Source organism: Pieris napi, chromosome 8, assembly GCF_905475465.1.
Source record: "Pieris napi chromosome 8, ilPieNapi1.2, whole genome shotgun sequence".
Classification (NCBI taxonomy): Eukaryota; Metazoa; Arthropoda; class Insecta; order Lepidoptera; family Pieridae; genus Pieris; species Pieris napi.
Window position 1 is genome coordinate 12,080,723 of NC_062241.1, and position 27,948 is coordinate 12,108,670.

The following is a 27,948-nucleotide window of genomic DNA, read 5'->3' on the forward strand; positions in this document are numbered from 1 at the left end:
GGATCTAAGTGGAATTGGTTCAGAAATACTTCAGTGGGCAGCTGGTTCCACATAGTGGTGATGCGCGGCAAAAATTACTTTTGAAAACGCTCAATAAAAATAAGACATATGCGATGCGGACGAATTATTTTATAACCTTTTATTAATAAGGCAAAATCAATGGGTACATATATGTGTCGGCATAGTTTTGGCGTCATTGATTCAAAATCCAGACATCTCGACGCCTGGGCATCACAAAGAGCAAAAGCGTAGATATGACAATAAACTTTGGGACAATTTAGAAATAAAAAAAAGTGCGTACTTACCAAGTACACATGTGAGAAGTGAAACTTCTTTGGCAACCAAATTTTTGGGTCTTGTTCATATTTATACAGATAGGTATAAAACTTTAGATTTCCGAGACTTGGAGGGAGGGAAAAAGGAAGATATGTTAGGGATTTAATAAATTTAATTGTCATTAAAATATTAAGTGTCGTAAATTAATACAAATTATAAATTTAATTTTTTTAAATTTATTTCTTCGATATAAAAACACGTGGCATTTTAATTTATAATTCGTTATTTGAGATTTCAATTAATTATTTTGCATAAAATATAAAATACTATTATTTCATAAATTCTCTTCCTTATTTCCGTTCCTTATTTCAGTTTAGTTCATATACCTAGTGCTACATTTTATAAATTATTTAGTAGATTTTAAAACAATGTAATGTTATGTATTTTATTTTGAATGTGTTTGCTTCTTAATCCTTTAAGAATATACCGCCTGAATGATTTGCTACATCTGAATTTTTATATGTATTAACACCATCTATGTCCCACCTCTCCTCTCAGCGTTTCATTCAGTCTCTTTTCAACCCTCGACGTTTACTTAGGGAGTTATTAGTTTGTCCTCAAAGGATATAAGAATTTTACAAGTAAGTCCAGATTTTTCATATTAAATAAATGTTATTACTTTAGATCATGAAAATGTATGTGTATTTCAAAAAAAATTTAATTATATATAATATATAATATAATATTATATATATATTAATTAAATTAAAACAAAATTAATAGGACTCTATGTATAATAACATAAATTTAAAACAACATTAAGAATTAAATTGGCTTTTATGTTTTATAATGTATCCTAACTTTACGTTCTAATACATTTTCTTATATTTCTTTTCAGAATGGGATTACCTCGTTTAGAGACCTGTTGTTTTATATTTGATTTAAAGACTGGCAACATTATAATGGGAAGTTTGAGTGCGGTAAGGTTTTAAATTCAATTTCACCAAAATCATAAATAAAATTACTTATTAGACTACTAACTCGCCCGGAAAACATTTTTTTGACATATAAATTTTTTATGACAGGAGGCTGACCTGACGTTAACTGATACCGCCGCCCATGGACACTAAGGTTGCTAGAAGGCTCGAAAGTGCGTTGTCGGCCTTACAAGAATTGGCACGCTATTTTCTTGAAGGACCCTAAGTCGAATTGGTTTGGAAATACTTCAGTGGGCTTCAGTTGGTGACCACACCTTCACCACATAGTGGTGGAGCGCGGCAAAAACTGCCTTAGAAAACGCTCAGTTGTGGAACGACGGACGTCGAGGTGATACGGGTGGAATTTCGTATTTTGCCTTGACGTCCGATAATAAAACTCAGCTATAATTATTGCAGAACTACTATTAATATTAAAAATGTTGATAGAAGGCGAAAATTTTATCCAAAAAATAAAAATTTGGGTGTGGCCACACTTATTATTTAGAGATACTATAACAAATAATTTACGACTTATTATGGCTAAAATAATTCATACCAATCGGTCATGCAGTTTCAAAATAGTTACTAACTGTGACATGATAATCTATATATATAAAAATGAAACCCGTTTTCCGTTGTCACGACATAACATGAAAACGGCTTGACCGAATTGTCTGATTTTTTAAAAATAATATTCCTTGAAGTACGAGGATGGTTCTTACGGAGAGAAAAATTTATAAAAATGAGTGAAAAAGTCTAAAAACAACTTTTCTATATGCCCATACAAAATATTCGTATAATAATAATACTTAAGTCAATTTGAACTTTAATACTATATCATAGAGTTCAAGTGTTGGTGGAGGGGTTCCGGGAAGGTAAATTTTTATTTTTGACATAAAACGTGCCAAGTCTACTTGAGCCGAGTGGTATTGCAAGAGACGATGGCAAGAGACCGGACGGTATGAGTTTGATTCCATGGAAGATGGGTCGGGTACTGGTATGGGATGCAACCTGTTCAGACACGCTGGCCCCTTCCCATCTACGTGGAACCAACTACAGAGCTGGTGCGGCTTGTGAAGCGGCTGAAAAAAATAAAGCATGGAAATACAGGGGTCTGGGCTCAGAATATGATTTTGTCCCATTCGGTGTCGAGACCCTTGGTCCGTGGGGTCCTAGCGCTTTAAGGCTTTTTAAAGAAATTTCAAAAAGGTTAGTCGACATCACAGGAGACCGAAGATCTGGCAGCTACCTCGGACAAAGAATTAGTCTAGCAATTCAAAGGGGGAACGCTGCCAGTATCTTCGGAACCTTGCCTAAAGGGACTCCTTTTAATGATATATTTTAGTTTATGTTAAGTTTAGTTATTTATTTCAATGTATATTTAAATTGTGTTTATTGGTTTTTTGACATAATGTATTTGTTGTCTTATCAACTTTCTTTTTTTATCTTACTAGCTAGACCGGTGTCCAGAATAGCAGAATAAGTATTTAAAAAAAAATAAAGAATCGACTGTTAGGCGGTACGATGTTCGCCAGGCCAGCTAGTTATGACTAAAAAAATTCATACCAATCGGCCATGCAGTTTCAAAATAGTTAATCACTGTGACATGATAATTTAATATATATATTGTATGTATTTTTCAGTTTGGTTCGTTCGCGATGTTCGTAGCAATGATAGTGGAAGCTTGTACCCTGGAGCCGTATAAAGAAATGGCAGCTGAAGAAGAAGATTACAACGCTGAGGCAGCAATCACTGGACTGTATGCGATGTCCATAATTTTAGTACTGATGTTTTTATTTAAACTTTGCACCGATATCGTTTTCATTTATGGAGTTATTATGGTAAGGAACAATATTATATTTATTTATTAACACTTCGTTGCATACATACATAAAACAGTGGCGCTACAACCTCTTTAGGTCTTGGCCTCAGATTCCTGAATCTGTTTCATGATCATTTTTAAATCTAAACGGCAAGTAGGTGATCAGCCTCCAGTACCTGTCAACCAGTATGTGTCAACATGCCGTCGACTTTTTGGGTCTAAGACATGTCGGTTTCCTAATGATGTTTTCCTTCACCGTTCGAGCAAATGTTAAATGCGCACATAGAAAAGTCCATTGGTGCACAGCCGGGGATCGAAATTACGACCTCAGGTATGAGAGTCGCATGCTGAAGCCACTAGGCCAACACATACTACATACAGTAATAATACATTTATTCTATTCATTATAATTTTATGGTACTTTTGTCAATTAAATACGTTCATACCAGTCATAGTTCGCGCCTGTCTGTCGCCCAAAAAATATCTTCATATTTTGCAGAACAAACGGTAACAACCCCAGAGGGGTACCAAACGCGCTCGCTGTGGGGAATCCCCCTCTGGGTGTCCTCCACCGGGACGCTCAGCACCCGGTGGTAGACCCACAGGAAGCCCTTCGTAATAACTAAAGAGTAATTACGAAACTAAACTTAAGAGTCGCACGCTTAAGCTACTAAGCCAACAGTGCTTTTCTAACTCCATTGTTATAGTATAATTTGTTTTACAGGAAAAAGCGACGATTATTCGAGCCTATTTCGTGATGTGGATTGTCTTCTTTCTGCTGTCGATGTTCACATTCTTCCTGAATGCCCCACATTACAATGCTGGCACTATATGTATAGAAGTGTTTTACATCAGTAAGTACATTGATTGATTACTAAAAAAATAAGATTCTTCAGAAGTCTTTTTGTATATTCTAATACATATACAGGGTGGTCAAAAAGCCGTGGATCAAACTATAAATAGTATGTCTAACGCAAGGACTCGTCAGTACAAATCTAGTGGATATTATGGAAAAGATACAGGTTGTAGATTTTATCGAATTTTAATAAGAATTAGTAAAAAAAGTAAATTTTCTTATAAAAACGCAAAATAAATTATAACTCTGCAGGGGTTGAGCTTAGAGACCTCCCGTAGAACAATTTTTTGCAGCTGATGACCTCATCTATCCCCTATTTGCGTTTGATCCACGACTTTTTGGCCACCCTGTATACTTTAGCTTATCAACAAATGTTTAAAGGTTCAATTTTTATGGTAACTGCCCAGGTAAAAACTATATCGCAAAAGTTATACAATTCAATATCATATATACTTACTCACTCCAATTCTATTTCTATACGAACTCAACCTTAAACTAAAAATAACTTTACTCATATATGTAACCAAGTACACTTATGGCAACAGAAAAGATGTTAAATCGATTCTAAATTTACATTTACTACCAGTTCACAAGTCAAGGGGGCAAGAAGAACTACCAAGAAATTTTCCGCCACTCAAGCCAAGTTTTGAATCATACAAATTGTTTGAACTGAAGCAAGTCAATCCCAAGGATTAGGATCATTTAAATCGTCAAATATATAAAAATCTTTATTGATTAATTTAAGTTTATTAGCCTTATTTTTTTGATATCCGAGGTGGAAATGCATTTGCGCATCCCCTGAAACAGGGGTATGTGGGACTCGACCCACGCCAAAATCTCTGCTATTCAGAGACTGGGTGAGCAATACCCACTAAAACCACCTCGAGTAGTTCCGACAAAGCCGCGTTACAGAGGCTCCGGGGTCGCTGTCGCATTCTACCTAAAGAAAAGGAAAGCCTAAGTTTCAAGATTATATTAAGTTAAAGTTCAAAATGTATCGAGAAAGTCCCCAAACGCAACATTTTACCATAAATGGCACGTAATTTCGTAGGAAAAACTACAACTCTAATAACGTAGAGACTTCTTAGATTGTGCAATCTACTTGCAAAATGTATTTCTTTCAGGTCTGAACGTCTACGCTATCCTCTTATGCAACAGCTTCTACAAAGAACTAAACTGCCGGGAAGAAGTGTAATGCAATTTATCTTTATTTTCATATTATTAATGTAAGTTAGAGAGCTTTCAAGCAATATATGAGGCTTTTAGAAATGTTGTATACTAAACATTGATATAGGAACCAAAAGTTAAAGAACATAATTAAACAATTCTACGTAAGTTTACTCAATATTTATTAAAATATTTTCATACAGAGACAATACATTGAATGTTTATATAAAATTACTACAACTTTTTGAAGTTATACTTCTTTTGGCGCGTTAGGAAAAAATTATGAGAGTAAATTTTTACGATGCGCGCGCACACCGTCACAAAAAACCGACACACTGAAGTTAGCTATAGTAAACATTGTAGTTTTTTCTATTTTTAGTGTAGTTTTTTCCACAAACGTAGAATAAAATTTTTGAAAAGATTTTTATCTTGTTACGCCAAAGAAGTATAACTTCTCACGCGTGTACATAAGTACACACACGTTTTTTTATTTCACAGCGGGGCCGACATGAATGTCCTCTAACTTCGCTGCCGAAACGTGTCAGTGAATGCTATTATATTAAACAAATTAATTATTTAATTATATCGTTTGTAAATTGATGTTGTAATAAATTATAATGAATGTTGAATATTGTTTTCTTTATTACCCATTTAGACCAGTGCAGATAGCCTTTAAAATAAATAAAAAGTGAAAAAAATTACAGTAGGATGAAACCCATTAGAAAAGCAGGGGAATATGATCAAAATAAATTCCACAAGATAAATTGAACTCTCATCATCTTGGTATCGGAGGAACTAAGAAACCTATTTATGTATCTGAACATCTAACATCAGTTAACAATGCTCTTTACGCGGCCACACGCTTGAAAGCAAAAGAGAAGCAGTATAAATTTGTATGGGTTCGCAACGGACGCGTTTTTACAAGAAAGAACGAAAACTGCCAAGCCTTGCTTATTAAGAATAACGAAACCTTAAATCTTTTAACATAGTATAGTACCTATATTAGATTATAAGCTTTTTGTTGTGTCTTTAGCCTAGTAACGCACTGATTTTTTTTTATGATGCTTGAAATTTATTATCAAAATGTACAAGGGTTGAGAACTAAAACGGCAAGCTTTCTCAAGTATTTGTCAACTTCTAATTATAAGATCATCGCTCTTACTGAAACTTGGCTGAAATCTGGTATTTCTAACATGGAATTATTTGACAATAGATACACTGTTTATCGTAGAGATCGTTCAAGTTCTACCAATACCAAATCGGATGGTGGAGGTGTCATATTGGGAGTCTCCAAAGAAATTTCTTCTTTCAGAGTTGAGGCATGGGAATCGGATGTGGAGGACTTATGGGTCACCTTACAAATAAATATTAATAAAATAATAAAGAAACTTTCGATATGTGTAGTATACCTGCCTCCCCCTGTAAAGATTGGGACTTTGACACATTTTTTAGACAGCGTTGACAGAGCTTTAAACTTAAGCGATGACGTCATTATTCTAGGTGACTTCAATCTAGGGTTCATTAATTGGAGATCGCTAAATAATGACGTTTTTATGACACCTTATAATTATAACAATACACTTGGCTTTGCCTTTATTGATTTTATGTCTATGAATAGCCTTAAGCAATTTAATAGTATAGGTAATAGCGATGATCGTTTCTTAGATTTAGTATTAAGTAATATGTCTAGTATTAATGTATCAGCCCCCTCCGACTCGTTAAGTAAAATATACGCGAATCATCCTAGTTTATTGTTAAGTATTGAATATTCTAAAATATCTTTTTTGCGAACGAGAGGTAACACTAAACTAAATTTTTATAAAGCTGACTATGTGTCTATAATAGGGGATCTGAAAACCATTGATTGGAATGATAGCCTACGCGCTCATGATGATGTTAATGATATGGTATCTGAGTTCTACAAAATTCTTAACACCACTATAAGCAAATTTGTTCCTAAAACGACCATCAAGAAATCTAAGTATCCGGTGTGGTTCAGTTCTTCCTTAATAAAATTACTTGCTGAAAAAGAAAAAACACGTAAGAGGTATCGAATATACAAGAATCCTCGAGACGAAATAGAGTATCGCATTATTAGAAAACGTTGTCACAAACTTTATGATGATTGCTACACTAAATATAAGCGAAATATTGAGGCAAGTATTCCTAATAATCCTAAATGTTTTTGGAGTTTTATTAAAAATAGGAAAGGTGGTCACTCATCGCTTCCCTCTTGCATGAAAATGGACAATGTTACAGCCCAGTCATCACCTGATATTGCTAATCTTTTTGCATATCAATTTTCATCTGTATATACATGTGATGAATCACTTGTTGGCAGTTCCACTCCAGACGAAATTGGCAATGTTGATGGCCTAATGTCTCTTAGCTTCAGAGAAGATGAAATATCTAAGAAAATAAAAGGTATTGATGCTAACAAAGGACCTGGACCAGACTCGATTCCTCCTATCTTTGTAAAACGATGCAGATTTGTGTTATCTTTGCCCCTAACTATTATTTATAATAGATCTCTTAAAGATGGTGTTTTTCCTGAAGTATGGAAAAGGTCTTGTGTTGTACCTGTGTATAAAAAGGGAGATATCACCGATGTAAAAAATTACCGTCCTATTTGTATTTTATCTTGTTTTTCCAAGCTCTTTGAGTCTGTCCTGTATCCCGTAATCTCAAAATGTTTAGACGGCTGTATCATTGATGAGCAACATGGTTTTAGAAAAGGCCGTTCAATTCAAACGAACCTCATGTCTTTTGTGACTGAAACATGTCAGGAATTAGATCGTGGGCGCCAGATTGATGCTATATATACTGACTTTAGCAATGCCTTTGACAAAGTCAGTCACGCGTTACTGATTCAGAAGCTTCGTGGTTATGGAATGGGAGAGAATTTGCTGAACTGGTTTAAGTCCTATCTTCGTAACAGGCCTCAGTCAGTAGTTGTTGGAGGCGCTGAGTCTACTGCCTATATTGCGCGATCTGGTGTTCCGCAAGGATCCCATTTGGGACCGTTGCTATTCTTACTATTTGTAAACGACGTTAGGAATCATATAAAGCACTGTAAAGCGTCTCTCTTCGCTGATGATTTAAAAATGTATAAAGTTATTAACACTGTCTGTGATGCTGCTCTAGTTCAAAGTGATCTTAATGGTATACAACATTGGTGCTTTTTAAATGGTATGATCCTCAATATAAATAAGTGCTTTCATATTAAATACACAAGAAAAAAAAAACCACTTGTTACTGTGTATAAGCTTGACATCGCGCCATTGCAGGAGGTTCAGGAGATTCGTGACTTGGGTGTTATTATTGACAAAAAATTAACGTTTACATCACAAGTCAATAAAGTAGTCACCACATCCACACGAATGCTTGGATTTCTTAAACGGAATGCGGATTGTTTTGGTTGTACGACTAAAACAATTTTGTACAACGCTCTGGTGCGCAGTCATGTAGAATTTGGCAGTATTATATGGAATCCACCATATGCGATCCATTCGCAACGCGTGGAAAGCATCCAAAGATCTTTTACACGGCACCTAGCTTTCATAAGCAGAGGATTTTCACATAGGCACCCGTACCATCAGCGACTCAAAAAATTTAATATGATATCTCTGTACAATCGAAGAACTTTAGCTGGTGTTACCTTCTTGCATAAATTACTCAATAACTATATACAGAGCAGTGACCTCTTACAGGAAATCAAATTTGTCGTCCCTCACTCATTCCCTAGGTTTAAAATCAATAATATCTTTCAAATTCCTTTTGCCAAAACCAACCTAGGAGTTCAGGCACCTCTCGTTCGAATTCTTCGCGATTTTAACAAATTGAACACAGCGTATCCAGAGCTGGATATATTCGGTAGTGGGCTGATTTGTGTGGGCGGTTTTAGAGAAAGCATTTGCAAGTGCCTTTCTCAAACCTAATTTCGCTGTTTTGATGATGATTTTTCTTTTTTTTCTGCTCTAAGTGCCAACAAATTTCTGTAATTTTTTTCTTATTTTATTATGTGCTTTTACTATCGTATATGTTTTAATTGTAATTTTTATTTCTATTTAAATTTTTTTTTGTGAAACTTATGCTTACATTAATTGTCACACATTTTAGATGCGAGATTTTTTGTAAATTAATTAGTAATTTTAGTACTGTGTGTGATGTTATAAGCTTAAACTAAATAAATAAATAAATAAATAAAATGAAAGGAAAAATAAATTACGGTCGATCTGAGGTCGGGAAGGGGAAGGGGGGGAGTTTTAAGGGTAAAAAACGGTTTATCTCGATTTCCGGCAAAACTACAAGTCCTATCGAAGAAAGTTAAATGGCAAAGTTGGAGGTAATAAAAAGATCTAAAACTTTTGTGTTCACACATTTTTCACATAACCTCAAAATTTATGTGAAAAATTCAGTTTTTGGTTTTTTATTTTTATCTTTAACAAAAATATATTTTTTTTAACGAAATTTGGTGAAAACTTACCTTTCTATGTCCCAAATACACTGTAATTTATTTGTTTATTTATTTATTTATTTTATTTATTTGCTTAATGGTATTCCTACAGCTACTTACAAGTACTATACAATATTCAAAAAATTACACTATACACAAGACCCAAAAATGGAATACACATTTAAACATACACAAAACACAGTTACACCTATACAAATACAAAAAATAAAAAAAAATACAAAGAATATATATATGTATGTATGTAAATTCTAAATTCTAAGATTCATAGTTCATTACAACATATTTATTATAAAGGAGGAATAACAAAGCCATCCTATCTAATAAAGGATACTAGAGTTTTTATATAATTTCTTAAGCATTTTTTAGATACATTAAATATTTCTATTTGCTGGTAATTTCTGTTATAATCTGAAGGTATACGATGCATGACTGAGTTACATAAATAGTTTGAATTAAACCGAGGAATTTTAAATAGTTGCGTTTGCCTTGTATTGTGTGAAGAAGGGGCGTGAAAAAGTAAAAGCGACAATAAGTCAGGACAATCAATTAAACCGTTGCAGATAGCGTGTAAAAACATAAGGTCATATTGTTTACGTCGACATTCTAACGATTCAATACCAAAGTACCTGCAGGAATCTATATAGCTACTATATTTTCGGAAATCCTTAAAACTTAAAAACTTAAGAAACTTTATTTGAATATTCTCTATCGCTTCAATGTATTTCTTGTAGGTTGGGGACCAAACAGTGCATGCATATTCTAGTGCACTCCTAACAAAAGCAAAGTACAGGCATTTTATACATTTTATATTCTTGAAAGATTTGCATACTCGTTTGACGAATCCGAGTTGTTTATATGCTTTTTCTGTTATATTATCTATATGTTCTGAGAAAGACATTTTATCATCTAGTAGTAACCCCAAGTCTCTAACCAAATTCACCTGTTTAATTGTTGTATCTCTTATCTTATAACAAAATTGTATTTTCTTATGTTTGCGAGTAAAAGTAATTTTACTACATTTTCCAATATTTAAGGATAGTTTATTTATTTTGTAGTAAATTTCCAATCTACTAAGATCCTGTTGCAGTTGAACACAGTTATCTATAGATTTAATTTTTAGAAATATTTTTTTGTCATCTGCAAACATAAGATATTCTGAATACTTGAAACAACTCTGTATATCATAAAGATAAGCATTAAACAACAACGGACCCAGTATAGAGCCTTGAGGAACACCGGATGTCACATTTATAAATGTGCTCCTATGTCCACTCATTACTACCGCCTGCCTTCTATTAGTGACATAGGATTTGATCCATCTGAATAGATCCCCACGGATTCCTAGTGCGAATAGTTTATGTAGGAGAATGACATGATCAACTCGATCGAAAGCTTTTTCAAAATCCGTATAGATTGCATCAATTTGTTCTCCTTCGTCCATTCCCTTTAATATGTACTCCGTGAAAACGGTGAGGTTGCTGACAGTTGAACGATTTTTTGTAAAACCATGTTGCTGAAGTGGTAATTGTCTTAGGATAAGAGGACTCAACGTTTTGTTAACTAATTTTTCAAATAATTTACCAAACGAATTTAGAATTGAAATTGGTCGATAATGTTCTATTTTATTTCTAGACCCTTTTTTGTGGATCGGAACAATGTGGGCTTCTTTCCATTTGGATGGGAAACTACAGAATACATTAAGCGACTAATTAAATATATTTGTCAAGGGCTTAGAGAGTTGTCTATAGCATTTTTGGAGAAAAATTGAAGGTATTCCATCACTCCCTGAACCTTTATTAATATTTAAAGATTTCAACTCTCTACAGACTTCATCCTCGGTCAGTACTACTTGGTTGCATGTAAAATCGGATTCAGGTAGGTGTTGAAGATTGTAACTATCATCTGGGTGCTGAAAAACACTTTTAAAAAACCTGTTGAACCCTTCACAAGTGTCTGCTTCTGTATAGTAGACTTCATCTCCGAGAATCATTGTGTTAGGGTAGCCTGGACTACATTGGCGTTTGTTTCTCAGATATGACCACAGCGCTTTGGGATCCTTACTCAAATTATTTTGGATACTCTTCTCATACATATCAAAGCACTTCTTGGATACAAGTTTTTGCCTAGCGCGTAACAGCGAAAATTCATCATAGTCTCTTGGATTCCTATAAGTTTTCCAACGCTTGTGAGCTTTTAATTTATCTTTTATTATATGTATCAAAGAGCTTGAGTACCAAATAGGAAATTTACTTCTGCCAATACTCCGGCTTTTAGGGACAGAACTTGAAATTATTTTATCTAATATTACATAGAAACTACCTGTCACTTCATCAATAGTACCTCCAATTAAAACTTTTACCCAATCAATATTCGACAACGCTTTATTGATATCCTCGTAGTTAGCACGACGAAAGTTATATTTTATTTGTGCTTTTGGGATGGTTTAACATAGAACCAAGTCGGTAGCATCGATCTTTAAGCAAGGATGATATATGTCTGGTTTAACTAGCGCCATATCAGTTGTCGAACTGTCGATGGAAACATTACTTAAAATTAAATCAAGGACATTATTGCTACTATTAGACGACAAATTATGTTGTTTTAGGCCTGAAATATTAATTTCATTTAAAAATATTTCGGAGACATTTTGTATTTTAGAAGTTCCTTTTTTTAATAGAATGGGTCCCAAGGGCGTCCAATTAATATTTGGGAGGTTAAAGTCACCGACTATTATAAAGTTATCACTTATATTTGTGTCCATTATGTGGCTAAACGAGGAAATAAACGTTTCAAGTCTTTCAGCCTGCATAGAGTCTGGAGGTATATAGACAAGACCGATATGGAGACTGCGCCGGTCGTTGACTGCCAATGAATTATGGGGTATAGTTATCCAGAGTGTTTCAACACTATTGCAGTTCCACTCAGCCCTCTCATATGCTTTTAAATAACGAGATACATAGATCAGCAGCCCTCCGCCTATATTTTTACTGGAGGTTTCTTTACTTCTGTCACGTCGAAACATCTGGTACTCATCACTGCACAGTTCATTGTCATAAAAACTGCTATTAAGCCATGACTCAGTTATTAAAATAACATCGAAAGTACAAGTAAGAAGATTTTGATAAAATTCGTTTGATTTTGTACGCAAGCCACGAACGTTTTGATAAAATAAAGTTAAACTTTTGTCAAACATCGAAATACCTAGAGATTGTACCAACTTTAGTGTAAACTTTTAATATAATTTTGTTATTTGGCTTTGTTATTAAGGTGCTATAATTATATTTCAATGAACAACGAAATCTTAGGTTTTGAAATGAACAGTTTAAGTAGTCTAAAATACTAAGATTAATAGTGAAATTATGTATCGTTAATATCATCACAAAATTTTGTCCCATATGGAACCAGAAGATCACGTGTAGTAATTTAAAGAGGCAAAAACAAAGGAAATATCTTAAATCTACTATGAAACACGCAACTACTCTCCAATGATATATACGATTAGCAAATAAAAGTAGGTTTATCAATTTATTTTTTCCAAATCCCGTTCGAAATTTATGGTTATAGCAGGGGACTCTTCGTTTCGGCGTAAAAAAATTCCACAGTTACGAACCCATACGTATTTAAAACCTTTATCGATTGCCAGCGCTTTCGCCTTTTTAAGAAGATGTTTATTATCTGGGGTCAAATGCTCATTTACATAGAATCTTTTCGAATCCCCTGACATTCCTATATCAGATGTATGGATTCCCCGTTTTTTACGTAAGCCAGATAATATTTTGTCTTTTATTTCGCGTGTTTTCAGGCGCACCACGATTGTTTTTGCTTTGCCTGGCATAGATTGCTTCGGCTGTATGCGGTTAGCAAATTCGATCTCATCATCCCGCAATACTACGTCTGCATGTTTTGCTATTGTTTTTACTAAGGCGCAAGTAGATTCATTCTTGGTTTGTGGCAGCCCAACAATCTCTAAATTGTTCATTCTGTTCCACTGTTGTTGCTTATTTATTTGGCATCGTAGTTCGTCTATAATAGAATTATTACTTTGAATATCTTTCTTCAACTTATTTACTTCTTCTCTTAGACACTCAGTTTCCTTCAAGAAGGGGTTGATGAAAGAATTGATTTCTTCCCTTATCTCGACAAAGAGAGACACTTTCAGTGACTCGAAGTGACCAAGTTTGGAATCAATAGCCTGATTAATACCCTCAGTGATTAACTTTTGCAAATCTTCTCTCGATACGAAGCGGTCACAAAGCCCTGTATCCTTTTTATTGCGTCGTGTCGTTGCTGCTTGAACCTTGTCAGGAGAGGTACTCTGACCGCGATGTTCTCTGCGTGAACAAGGCGGACACGTCCAGGAATCGATTTCTACATCAGACGTTATATTCGCACACTTATTGTGACACCCTCTAAAGCATTTCGTACATCTGATTTGTTTGCTTACGTCTATATCCCTGGAGCAAGCAATACACTTAGGCATTATGAGATGATATAACTATGATTATTCAAGTGTAGATTGATAAAAAAAAAAAGAAAAACAAAATATATGTTATAAGACGTAATATTCGGATGGCAGTTATGCGTGCGTCAAGGTCCGATCCACAGCAATCAGGTGCACGATACTGTCAACAACTTGCCAAGTGCCAACCAACTATTTATTCGTATGCCGAATAAATCGTATACCACACAAATTACGATTTAACGAAAATATTTTGTATGTTATATTTTAAAGTACTTGATGACCACAAGACACTAATAAAATCCACTTCACTGTACTATTTCAGTTTTATGCAACGATTATACTAATATTTAACTATAGCCAAACGAGGAATGTCCAAGGCGGTATGGCGGTTAGCAAATTGATCGACCACGGCCTAATCACTGTAAATTTCACTATTATTGATTGCTCACAAATTACGATGGAAAACAGTTGCTTAATAGTTCCCTTTTTTCAATCCCTAATGCACTAAATCTATTTTTAATTCAAATTAATATACACAGGTGACATTAACTGTGCCGCGGTACCCACACGTTTTCCCCTTCCCTACTTCTCTATGAATCTTCTTTAAATTATAATTAGATGCCTATTTATTACTATCTTAAGATAACTTATATATACCTGAGTGACTTAAAAAAAAAATTTAGCCTTAAGATGGGCTAAAATTTTCGTATTTCATAGAGAAGTAAGGAAGGGGATGACAGGTCTGGGCGTTACTGCATACGATTTTTTGCGTTTTCTGAGAAGATTTACTATGGTAATATATATTTTTTTTTTCCCATAGGAAAGTAGAGATTTCAAAGAACTGAAAGCACACCAACTTTTTGAAAAAAGCTGAAATTTTGACGTCAGAATTTTCGATTGAAAATTAGGGTGTTTTTTCGATATTAATTCAAAATAAGGTGAACAAATAAATATTTTTAATCAAATAAATTACAGTGTATTTGGGACATAGAAAGGTAAGTTTTCACCAAATTTCGTTAAAAAAAATATATTTTTGTTAAAGATAAAAATAAAAAACCAAAAACTTGGTTTTTTGAATTTTTCACATAAATTTTGAGGTTATGTGAAAAATGTGTGAATACAAAAGTTTTAGATCTTTTTATTACCTCCAACTTTGCCATTTAACTTTCTTCAATAGGACTTGTAGTTTTGCCGGAAATCGAGATAAACCGTTTTTTACCCTTAAAACTCCCGATCTGAGGTCGGGAAGGGGTAGGGGGGGTGAGTTTTAAGGGTAAAAAACGGTTTATCTCGATTTCCGGCAAAACTACAAGTCCTATTGAAGAAAGTTAAATGGCAAAGTTGGAGGTAATAAAAAGATCTAAAACTTTTGTATTCACACATTTTTCACATAACCTCAAAATTTATGTGAAAAATTCAAAAAACCAAGTTTTTGGTTTTTTATTTTTATCTTTAACAAAAATATATTTTTTTTAACGAAATTTGGTGAAAACTTACCTTTCTATGTCCCAAATACACTGTAATTTATTTGATTAAAAATATTTATTTGTTCACCTTATTTTGAATTAATATCGAAAAAACACCCTAATTTTCAATCGAAAATTCACCCGTCAAAATATCAGCTTTTTTTCAAAAAGTAGGTTGGTTGCTTTCAGTTCGTTGAAATCTCTACTTTCCTATGGTAAAAAAATATATATATATTACAATAGTAAATCTTCTCAGAAAATGCAAAAAATCGTACGCAGTAATGCGGGATATGGGAGCTTGCTAGATAGAACTGGTAGAGTAGATAATAATAATTTATTTGCAAGAATATGGTACAACAATGTTATGGTGGTACAATCTAAAGTTTTCATATTCTGCCACTATGGCATTTTGCATGCTTATTTGTCTCAAATGGTAGAATTTTACATAGAAGTGTATATATTACATTACATTATAGTCAATTCTTATTATATATCAAATTAATATTAATTATAATGTTACGCATTAATAAAATATTTTTTTCCAATATTAGGTCGATTTTAAAAAATTCTAGTAGGAAGGAAGATCTTTGAATGTTTTTGGTAAATTAATATAAACCTTGATTGCCACATAGGATATTCTTCCTATACAATTCAAGAATCATTTTTGGCACAGCCAATTTCTTCCCATGTCTTTAGTAGCAAATGATTATATTTATGGTAACGTGAATTCCAGAACGTCCGTCAGAATTTCTGGCAATTAACGCTTTGATTGTATTTGGTTATCGGAACAAAAACTCATTCAATTTAACGTTTGAATGTAAAACATTAGCCTCCAATGTATATGGACCATCTGAAAATATAATATATAAGATAAGATATATAGAAAGTAGTGTTTTTCGATTTCAAATGATGGCACTGTTGTTATATTGAATTACGACCAGTGAAGTAAACAAATGAAAACTATAAATCTTACCGACTTTAAACCATTCGTTGCGTGGGTAACCAGAATCTTCTCTGGAGGAAGAAATAGCTGCTTTTAAAGCAAAAGCTACACTCACAGCTAAGCACATAGCTGGCTCAGACACCGCTGTGGAAAAACTACATATTTTCAATGCTTAAAGTAGTAGTATAAAGGAGTCATTCATAATCATCTATATTAACATGAAGTTTTACTCAATCAGTAAGTCTTGTCTTAAATAAATATTAATTGATTTTTTTAATTAGATCCTAATCCTATGTGTCATAAAACAACAAATTGATACTCAATAGTTATATAGCAATGTGTTGTTCAATCAATATCTTTGTTCTAAGAGTGTTGATACAGACGAACACGGTTCTATTCCGTAGATGAATTTTCTTAATTTTAAAATACTGTTAGAGCTATTATCGTCACTGTAGAATAATAATCTCGTATGTCAAAAAACCATTTAATTCTTAGACTCTTATGTCATTTAACTGGTATAATCATGAAGTAAAATTATCAAATCATCAATCAATTTATGAAATCATCTAAATTTATGGACAAAATCATGGTCACATCTGGACACATCAGTAATAAGATTTTTATGAACATTGTCGAAATGAAACATTTTTTTCGTTTCCTGTAATGTTTGTTTCTCTGGTCATACGAGGTTATCATTCTACAGCGACGTTATATGCTTTTCTATTTATAATAGTTAAAACTAAATGCTATAAATAAATTAACCTTAAATATTTAAAACACAACTTACAACGACTTCCCAAAGTTCCACTAGTATTATGGTTTCTTTTAAGTTTTATCCTAAAATCTATGGGTATATCCTTTGCTAGAGGTATATGGTATGTTGCAGCGCGATCTATCAATGGTTCACCTGTTTTTATGTCAAATTTCATATGTTCTGATGTCCAATAACCAAGTCCCATAATAAAGGCACCTTCAATCTAAAAATGTTTATATACAAATAGCCATAGGTTTTAGGCGTATTTTTATAGCCTGTTCTATATAGAAATAAAGTCAATTACCTGTCCAATATCAATCTCTGGATTTACACTGGTACCAACATCTTCAACAATATCCACTCTGAGTACTTGTGACTCTCCTGTAAGTACGTCCAATTCCACTTCGGCAACAGCAGCCCCTGCTGATCTGTGCGACTCTTGGTCTGCCGTAGTCACATGGTAACTTGCTTGCAAATTAACTCCTTGTCTATACGCCGCTTGTATAATTTGTTCCCACGTAGGGTTATCTACACCGTCTACCTTAATCGGTGCCAAACGATCCATAATAATCTGGCAACATTTTATAGCGCCGAAGCTCACTGAGAGTGTGGTTCGGCTGGCTACACTAGAAAAGTTATTTGGTAGAGAAGCGTTATCAAATGGCTTGACCTTTATTTTGTTTATTGGAATTTTAAAAATGAAAGCAATCGTTTGGATTAATTTTGTATTTATTCCCTGTCCTATTTCAACACCGCCATGTTTCACTATAATAGAACCGTCTCCGTGGTAAATTGATATGAAGATGTGGAAATCAACCATCGTCGGACCCGGCCAACTCATAAAAGCTACGCGTAGACCGCGTTTTATCCATCTATTATTCTTATTAAATTCCGCTACTTCTATCTTTCTATTGTGGTAATCACTGTCTTTAATTAATGTCTCTATGACATCATTCATATCTTGCTCTTCTTTTTTTAAATTATTCATTCTTACGTCTAGTGGATCCATATCTAATTCATATGAAATTCGTTCAAATACATGCTCTGTCATAGCAATAGCTTCTAAACTACCTAAAATAAATAATAATGTGTGTAATAAAACAAAAGACAAAACTGTGTATCGTCATTGTTTTTTTTGGGCACCGACTTCAATGATACTAGCAATCACAAAGTACGTACTGCAAGTAGTCAACTACGTAGACGCAATATTTTAATTAGGTATATATTTTAGTGAACATACCAGGACTTCTTGCATATGTATTTGGAGTCGTGTCTGTGAAAGCATAATAAATGTTACAAGTCCATCTTTTATTGTCGTAGCAATTTCTCATCGCAGACACAACCAGAAAACCGATAAAATCACCCTGCCTATAACCCAAGTCTTCATATATATTATAATTTATGTACTGAATTTCACCAGACCTATTGACGGCAACCTAAAATTACGAAGATAAATTAGGAGAACAGCTTTTAACGAAATTGCATAATGTGAGTAATTTTTGCATATTTATTTAAGGATCATCTTCAGCTTTACACATACACATAGTCCACACACGCACAATTTTAGTTGTATTTTTTTTTATTCACAAATAAAAATGTAAAAAAACAAACACTTTTCTAAATTGAGAAGAAAAATCGGTGCAATACTTCTGGCGCAGCAAATGTTACGTTACGAAAATTGCTAAGTAAGCAAGTACATTTAATGCAAAGAATGTGACATGGAATGATATATGATATGGCTGAATAAATGTTTTTCATTCTTTCTAATACACTCTTAAAAAAATATGTTAATGTAGCACAAAGACTGTTGAGGAAGAATTGACGAAATAGATACCTCGTAATCAAAATGACATGGAACTCGTTTTCCTATAATACGCATATTTGCTTTTAAGTCCATTATAAAACGGCAAGGCCTGTTCAGAAGGTGAGTAACTAGAGCAGAAGCGGTAACTATTAAACCACTGCGACTAATTTTACATCCATAGGCGCCACCAACACGGTTTATAACCACATTGATTCTGAAATAATAATATAAGCATCTATGAAGGATTTATGAGGAAACAAACATAGATTTTGTCCAAGTCTAAGTCTTAAGCAAAACATATTATCACGTTCTCCAAATTTCACAAAGACCTTTATTTCCATCAGAAGCCAAACTTTTGTTAATACGTATTTACATAAAGTAGCGAGTTCGATCAGTAATTATTATGTTTTTGTAATAGAAGAAATTTTGATCAAAAGATCCTCATAGGAGGGTCAAAATGTCAGAAGACGAAACGTCGGCACTTAAATGTATGTATCTCAAGTAGCGCAATATACGTCATGACATAGTTTGTCCAAAGGGATTCTAAAAACTTGTTAAAGGTGAACGACATGTTCTATAGTTTCATTTCATAGTACATGGTTAACAAAGGTAGCGTCAGTGATACATGTATGTACACACCTGTTTTGTTCTATGTTCAACGATTCTGACACTATTAAATGCGTCATATCCAAATATTGTGTCGAAGGAAACACATCTATCCCATCCTCACTAGGACGTGTTACACAAGTCTGTTTTTCCATTGTATAATGATATTGCCAAAAAATATCTTCAGTTCCCTTTAATACGCGGTCAATATCAGCTCCTGGTGCTTCTCTTGCCGGTAACGTTAAGAATAGGGTTATTCGACTCGGATCCTCTGCTAAAACGTCTCTTACTTCTAATAAAGGCCTTCTTTCAGCTTTTTTGTAAGTAACCTTAACTAATTCAACAGCTCTATTAGCCAAAGCTTCAGTTTCAGCTACTATGATACCAATCGGCTGGTCGTAGAAATTGATTTTTCCATCTGATAATATTTCTTCATTAACATAGCTTGTTACGGTGTTGCTTACAAATGAGTTCTTTCCGGGTATATCTTTAGCTGTATAAAACGCTATGACACCAGGAGTATTCTGTAATTATAATTTAATGTTTGATTTTAAATTTATAAATTAATTTCATAGCTTGTGATGGATATTCATACATATATGTAACTTACAAGAGCCCGCGAAGGATCAATCTTTTCGAACTCCCCGTTAAATATTTTGGCTGTTACAAAGGCACAGAACACTTCTTTTGGTTGCGTTTGTAGATCGTCCGCATACTTTGCCTCTCCTGCACATTGTATTAATGCTTCTATTTTCGGCATAGGTTCATTTAGAGGCCACAATGTAGGATTAGTGTCGTAAACTTCTGAACCTTTTGAAACAGGTCTTGTTTTGCGAAGATCTCTTGCGCCGGATGCAAAGCGCTTATTTAAATATTTTGGAGGTATAATGTTTAACAAACTCTGAAATTATTCGAAAATACCATTTGTATTTTACACACATCGAAAATTTATGAGAGACTAAGATTGTTTTATTAAATTTAGTATAAATATTTATTATATTTATAGATAGATACAGTACCTTGTAAAATATACCCAAAGCAGCTTTCTTACGATATTCTGGCTTAAGTTTTACTGGTATTTCATCTACAATAAGCTCCTTCTCAAGTACATTTAAAGCTTTCTGTAACACATCATTATCGAATAGATTTTTGCCTATTAAAAATAATTCCGTGTTGTTTGCGTGAGTGAAGTTTTTGGATAAGCCACCATAAACAATGCGTGCTGATATAACAGTTTTTTCATCTTTATCATCTATATCATATAGATAAGCTGCATTGACTTCGGCCAATGAGTTTTGAGACCTTGACATAACCTAAAACAAAGATTTTAATCATATTATTCTTCTAAACTTTGATAATTTTAACAACTTGTTAGCAAGTTACTTTACTTACTTTAAATGAAATAAATTTACAATGCTTAGACAGCGGTGGAATTTTCACATTTATAATAATTTTGCCCTTCATATCAATTAATAGCATCTCTTGGGGTGTGGCTTGAATTGTTCCCTGTGCACTAGCTGTATAAAACACGAATACCAAATTCATTGATGCACTCGGTACACAAAAGGCTTTTAAGTAAATACCACATTATGGTACAAAGCTATATGATAAATTGTTGTTTCGGGGAATTTAATTATAGAGAGTTTCTTGAAACCCCATCAATATTTAAAAAAAAACAGGGCCCTTAAACTGTTACTTCCAATAGCAACGCCGATACCGTGGTTGGATGCGAGTTCGATGTAGTTCCATTGATATCCATAGTTCTGATGTCGCAATCTTCAGATCGCGCAGACCAAAAACTCATTTTTGAGATCAGCCTTGTGAGCCAGCCTCACAGCGGTTTTCACAGCGGCGGTCGCGCTCAAATCAGTTGTGAAGCAGTCATTTTACGATTTGGTATTCTGATAAGGAGGGAGCTTGTAGTATATTGGTTGTGAGTTACAGAAAGGCTGGATCGCCGGTATCGCCATTGGAGGTTACAGAGTAAGGGCTCAGTGCATTATTAGTTGTTTGGCAAGCTGTATCTGTGTTTCAAGTACCGTAACATAACATGGGACAGAAACCTTTCCGCTACGTCTCTTTTATCTTTCGAAACAGAACAAAACTGGACTTTTATTATTAGACCTACCTATAGTAAGAGATCCACCAATTCCTTCCAAAAGTAAAAATATGTCAGATGAAAATTGCATATCCCTTTGTTTTAACATTAGGTTACCTCCTATAGAACCAACCTGAAAAAAGAGAGAGAGATCAAAAAGAATTGGACGCCGCATTTGTTCGGGTTTTATGTGATTTAAAAAGACTCATTACTATACTACAATTGTCTGTCACAAACGTATCTGGTAACTTGCCCAGACGAAGCGTGACGTACTTAACATCAGGTAAGCCTCAAGCCCGTTTGCCGCCTATTAAAATTAAATCCTTCCTTTGCAGTTGGGTAAATTATATAAACCTTACGTTTCTGACAGGAATGTGCGCAACCATATCCAAATGTTCGTAAAACTTATGTAAATAAGAGAAATCTTCGTGCGTTTCAGCCATTTTCTTACAGATTCCCATAAAATCGGTAATTGTTGTCCCAGCTCCGATGACCAAGTTTTGATCTATGTAATGTGTTTTTAGTTCTTCGATTGCGCTTATGTCGATAAGTACTTGGGGAAACTCGAATATAGGAATTGCACCTGAAATTGAATATTGCCTTTTGTTTTTTACTACAATTTTTTAATAATTTTATTCGAGACAAGATGACCCGGTGACCTTACTAGCTACCTACATATATTCAAAGACTTAGTACAAAATTTTAAAAACAGACCAAAGAGATCGGACCTCATACTGCAGCTATAAAACACAAATTTTTGAAAGCATAAATATATGAAAACTACAAGACAATTTTTATTTCTAAAACAGACAAAATACATTAAACATTTCCCACCCAGGGACAGTGTTTATTGGAAAATTCAATTGATGTTTAAGTATTTTTCGTTACTTATTATTTTTGTTTCCCACCGTATAAACCTTCCCTGAACTTCTACAAATATTTCAAGATCATAATTAGCCAAATCGGTCCACCCATTCTCGAGTTTTGGCGAGTTAAACGAACAGTAATTGATTTACATATATATAGAATATATATAGAAAATAGATAACGCATATACAATATACATGCGTCTATACAGATTAACTTTAAAATAATTTATATTACTTTTTGTGAAATGTTATCGCTAGACTCTAAGACTTGCATACATTACTTAGGCGAATATTGACACAGACAATTTACTAACGGCCGCTTTTTATACTCGATCTATAATCTAAAATTATTTCCAATCAAGATTTTCGAAATTAAGATTGATAAATGTCAAAATTCGATGAGTCGAATTCAAAATTTTTATTTTTTTTTCTATTCGACGATTTAAACATTGTTGTTATGTATCTAGTGTAAATAGTTAAATAATAACTAATTGTTACAGTAATTCATCTAATTAGACTGAAGAGTAAAAACGTTTACCATTGTTTCACTGTTTAACCATAATTACGGACGATACAGTAACCGCACATTACGACGACAACTTTTTACCACTCTTTTAGCGAAAATATTATGACCTTGGTGAAACAGGGATATATTATTACCAATCTTTATTCGCTTTTAAAGTGTCGCATTAAATTTAAGGATTATTTGGTAGAATTACAATCTAAACTAAAACTATGTTTATGGTTGTTGCGAACTATTTCAGGATAGTAAAATTAGGTAAACGAGTATTACTAACATTTTCCTTGTGTTTTTTGTAGTAAAAATTTAGCAAAAATTTTGAAAAAATTACACTTATACCGAAGGAAGTCAAAAATGATAAAATGTTAAAACAGTCTTAATAGTGCTTTACGACTTTGTTCCTCAAGCAAGGGATATTATCCAATATTATAACGACCAATTGCGTGTATTTTACTGTAAATTACTGCCGAAAACGTAAGTGGCGTAACTACAATCTGAGGCCATGGCCAATCTTCTTTCGTGGCAATTCTTTTGATGGGGCCCTATCAGAAAAACATCCCTACTCAGTTTAATAAACTTCGAGATTTTCAGCACACTCAATTACACGTTGTATATGTCCCACTAATAGCCATGTCACCGTAAAATTGTAAACACCGTTAGATTGTAATCTATCTTGCGAGATTATAAACTGTCGAAAGATTGTGAACCTCACAATCGAACTGCTTACAATTTAACGTATTATTATTCGGTAGTTATATGAAATTGTTGGAAAGTAAAATTAATCTGTAATTGACCAAAGAAGTTTGAATGATAACTAAGTTAGTGTAGTACAATCTACCGAATAATAATAGGTACGTTAAATTGTAAGCAGTACGCTGAGGTTCACAATCTTTCGACAGTTTATAATCTCGCGAGATAGATTACAATCTAACGGTGCTTACAATTTTACGTTAACAGCCATATGCCACCTCTCTTCGGTCCGTAGTCCCCACGCTAGCCCAATGCGTATTGGAGAATTCACATTCATCCATAGAAAGGTGCTTCTATAGCGTAACTGAATATTTAGAACATAAGTTTAGAACATAAATTTAATAACGTATGATATGATATGTACAATAATATAATGATACAAATAATATAAAAACTGACCTGAATTGGTAAATATGACTAATAATGTAAAATGTAAAATTCCTTTAAATACAAATTTGCGCGCCAATGTGTGTGGCAGAATATGCGAACTTATCATTGTACCACCTGACACATTTTTGTACCATATTCTTGCAATAAATTATTATTATTATTATTATAATATCTCTTGAGCAAGGGCCCTATTGGGTCGGGGCCCGTGGCATTTTGCCAGCCCTGCCACCCTATTGTTACGCCACTGGAAAACGTATACCTTGTAACACAATTTTCGGTTGCGTGTGAATTAAATAGAGCACAACATACCTCGCCCAGTATTTCCGTTCACTAATATATAAGATTGTTTCTCCTGTCTCCATATATCAAATACATCGGTAACTTTATAAACCCTATACCAGACTCTGTCGTCTTTCAAATGAATCTTCTTATATTGTTTACTTGAAACAAAACACCAGTCTTTACAATTACTTTTAAACTTTGCTAAGTCTTCAATGTCTTCCAATTTCGGATTAGGTGCATCTTTAGCAAATGATTTGAACGCGTCCAAAATCGACCTATAACCAGTGCACCTGCAATTATTGCTTCCGAAAGAATTTTCGATTTCCTCTTGATTAACGTCGTAATGGCGGCTTTCTAGTAATCTGAAATTATTTTAAACCTGTTAAGACTAAGCTTTGTATGAAGTCTGATTTGGCCTAATGATGAATTGGTGCACGCAGGTGGTCAAATTAAATATAATTTATAAATATTACAAAGTTGTCTTCGCGGATTTCAATACCTTAGGAAAGTTGGTTGTAAACATGAATATCCTGGTATTCAGAGAGGAATAAACTCGGGTTGAAAAGAACACTTATATAGAAGAACACAGATTGTACCGTGGCTGTATGCAAAATTATATGAAATCAGGCTAATGCGAAATAAAGGCAATTTTTTTTAAATTTACATAGAAATGCTGAGGCAATGAAACTTCTTGATACAACAGGAATAAGACGCCTAAAGAGAACTAAACCTTTTGGGTTAATAAACCTAGTGTAGTGGATGTACCTAAGTGCAAGTGCGGTATCTCGGACACATGAACATAATGTCAAAACATTATATAACACTAAGACTGTTAAAATTACCTTGGTTTAGCTGTACACTAGTATTGTAGAAAGTTAAGTCAACATTATATTTTTAGCCATAATTATTGTATAGGCTAGATTTTAATTCATGTGAAGTCACTGTTTTTTGTGAACCTTATGGTAGAAAAAAAAATGGATAAATAGAAAACTAAAATAAATTTATAAAGTTTGGACCCTGTGGTAGTGTACCGGATTTCCTCGCTGGCTTGCGATTCTGTAACTCACTTTTCGAACTCACACAGCGTTTTTCGCAGCGGCGGTCGCGCTCAAATCAGTCATTTTCGCAAGCAAGCAGTTTCGAAAAGTGAGTGACAGAATCGCAGGCTGTATTGCGATACTTATGCGAAATTACAATAATTGAAAAATTAAATATACATCATACGAAAAGTAATTCCGTATCAATACTTACCCAAACATACTCATCACCCATCCGGGCGAGCAGTAACCACATTGGGATCCATTGTTCTCGGCTAGCCTCCGCTGAATGGGATGATATCGTTGCCTATCACCAATCCCTTCGATGGTTGTTATTTCCCAGTCTTGGCATTGTAAAATTAGTATAAGACACTGCAAAAAGAGAGAGATGATCACAAACTAATGTTTAACTCAATTATTATAATTGCATTCAGATCATTTCTGTAGTCGATTTTTAAAGTATAATATCGTTGTTACAAATTATTCAGATGTACCACGGTACTTCTGTATTGTCTTATCTTCACACACTTGATTCGGAGCGTGCGGTAGGTCACCTATGCGTTGGACTGACCAGATCAAGTCTGCCGTAGGAGGTTCACCCAATGACTGCAGTAGGATGACCTCTAGGCAACGATGGCGAAGCGTCGTGAATGGCATCACATTTGCTCCTTTATATCACTACTACATAGCGATCACGACCGCTCTGTCAAGAGTGTATCGGATAAGAAGAAGAACTTCTGTATTGTAAGTGAATAGATTACGGAACATGTTTAACATAATTTTTTTTCCTAATAACTAATTTCATACATATGGTTTAAACGTAGCAGCAAACGCATCAAAAATCTACAAATTTTGTTTGTGGGTAATACATAGTATTTTAACTCGGCGGATGGTTTTACTCGATTCACTGCTTCTTTGGTTCGCTTGGGTTATGCTAGACGCACTTGAATTTGATTGTTTTATTTATTTATTTATTTTTTTGTGAGTGTTTTGATCTTTAAGGAAAAGTATTAGTTATCCTCTCTCATTGTTACCATACTAATTGTATTCTTATCCTTGACTGACAATTGTGTTTATTCGTCTTAAGAATATATTAGGGCTTCTTATTTTAAGTTTAATTGTGTAACAATGGTCACCGAACCCTTCTGTATGGTACACAAATAATAATAATATAACATAAGTAATATTTAAGGCAGTTTCTGCTACGAACTACCACTATGTGGAACCAGCTGCCCACCGATGTATTTATGATGAAACTCAGGGCCCTTTAAGAAAAAGAGCGTTCCAATTCTAAAAAGGCTGGCAAATTGCGAGCCCTTTGTCAATATTAGTGCCTATGGGCTAATACTTAACATCAGGTATGCCTCCAACCCGTTTCCTGGTTTTAAAAAAAATAAATTAAACTAATAGCTTACAGAATTAACCGACAAAGTTCTCTTAAATCCATTATGATCAGGCGCAGTGGCGACTACAATACACGCTCCACATCCACCCTCCTTGCACATATATTTTGTTCCTCGTAAATTAAGACGCTTGCGCAAGTAATCGTTCAATGTCTCGTCTGAATCCACTTCGGATCCAGCTAAAAAAAATTATGTATTTTAAATAATTTAATATTAGTAAAACGACATTTCAAGATAGAGGTAGGCCACTGGAGGGTTGGTCTGATGGAATTAAAAAGACTGGGGGAGAATTTTAAAGAGAAAAGAGAGTGATCTGAAGAGGCCTTGACATCTCTTTTATTAGTCATATTATATCAGTTACATTTTAATTACTTTTTTATTGTATTTATTTATTATTTAAGTCAAGGAATATATAGGCTTATTATTTGTTATTTATAGAACAGCGTGTACTTTGTACGGTACTTTAATTCTGGTAATACTCAAAGTCAAAATCATTTATTCAAACAATGTTCACTTATCAACGTCAATAAAGAAATACATATTAAATGATTTAGCTTCTAATTTTACATTTACTGCCAGTTCTCAAATCAAGGGCGTAGAACGGAAGAGAAGAACTGGCCAATAAACTCAAAACACTCGAAACCTCAAATTATTTAACATATAATAGATTCACGCTTAAGTCAGCTAGTAAACTAAATCATAATTTGTAAAAGATCTTACCCGAGCACAATTCACCGTTAACCCAAAATGTAATTCTATCCATCATCCATGAATGACTGACGTGGATTATTGGATGTAAAATGCATGGAATCATTCCAATATTGGCAACATCCAGTAAAAATGTTACAGTTAGTATACAAAAGTTTTTTATTTATTTATTTGGTGGAAATTGAAGGGCTTTGAAGAACGGACAGCCGTAATGGCGGGGTATGAGATAACCACAAAGTTGCGGCTGCGAGATTAATGTCGAGGTACGAGATACCCTTAAC

The 27,948-nt window shown here is 33.9% G+C and overlaps 2 protein-coding genes across 3 annotated transcripts; one reads left to right on the forward strand and one right to left on the reverse strand.

The window, feature by feature from the left end:
• Nucleotides 1-840: 840 nt before the first annotated feature.
• Nucleotides 841-5,724, forward strand: LOC125051679. 2 transcript variants are annotated; one of them, XM_047652185.1, is made up of 6 exons: nucleotides 841-917; nucleotides 1,175-1,256; nucleotides 2,897-3,094; nucleotides 3,800-3,929; nucleotides 5,056-5,157; nucleotides 5,597-5,724. In XM_047652185.1, exons 2-5 carry the CDS (start codon nucleotides 1,176-1,178, stop codon nucleotides 5,124-5,126), a joined length of 480 nt encoding a protein of 159 aa, XP_047508141.1. In that variant the 5' UTR covers nucleotides 841-917; nucleotide 1,175; the 3' UTR covers nucleotides 5,127-5,157; nucleotides 5,597-5,724. The 2 variants fall into 2 exon arrangements, with proteins under 2 accessions (XP_047508141.1, XP_047508140.1); XM_047652184.1 differs by having other exon boundaries at nucleotides 5,056-5,122.
• Nucleotides 5,725-16,053: 10,329 nt separating this feature from the next.
• LOC125052023 (xanthine dehydrogenase/oxidase-like) lies at nucleotides 16,054-27,745 on the reverse strand. Its single transcript, XM_047652663.1, has 16 exons — nucleotides 27,680-27,745; nucleotides 26,972-27,138; nucleotides 25,771-25,928; nucleotides 24,547-24,881; nucleotides 22,068-22,291; nucleotides 21,739-21,847; nucleotides 21,003-21,127; nucleotides 20,630-20,923; nucleotides 20,221-20,511; nucleotides 19,644-20,134; nucleotides 19,035-19,218; nucleotides 18,441-18,636; nucleotides 17,505-18,271; nucleotides 17,234-17,423; nucleotides 16,477-16,590; nucleotides 16,054-16,353 (listed from the first exon to the last, which is right to left on the reverse strand). Exons 1-16 carry the CDS (start codon nucleotides 27,723-27,725, stop codon nucleotides 16,283-16,285), a joined length of 3,762 nt encoding a protein of 1,253 aa, XP_047508619.1. The 5' UTR covers nucleotides 27,726-27,745; the 3' UTR covers nucleotides 16,054-16,282.
• Between the last annotated feature and the right edge of the window lie 203 nt (nucleotides 27,746-27,948).

Coding starts and splice junctions, on each gene's coding strand:
- LOC125051679 (XM_047652184.1), top strand. CDS start 1,176: ATGGGATTACCTCGTTTAGAGACCTGTTGTTTTATATTTGATTTAAAG. Junction 1,257..2,896: donor TAATGGGAAGTTTGAGTGCG/GTAAGGTTTTAA, acceptor TGTATTTTTCAG/TTTGGTTCGTTCGCGATGTT. Junction 5,123..5,596: donor CTAAACTGCCGGGAAGAAGT/GTAATGCAATTT, acceptor TTTATTTCACAG/CGGGGCCGACATGAATGTCC.
- LOC125052023 (XM_047652663.1), bottom strand. CDS start 27,725: ATGATGGATAGAATTACATTTTGGGTTAACGGTGAATTGTGCTCGG. Junction 21,128..21,738: donor TGGTGGATCTCTTACTATAG/GTAGGTCTAATA, acceptor TGTTTTATACAG/CTAGTGCACAGGGAACAATT. Junction 20,512..20,629: donor CTTTGGGTATATTTTACAAG/GTACTGTATCTA, acceptor GAATAATTTCAG/AGTTTGTTAAACATTATACC.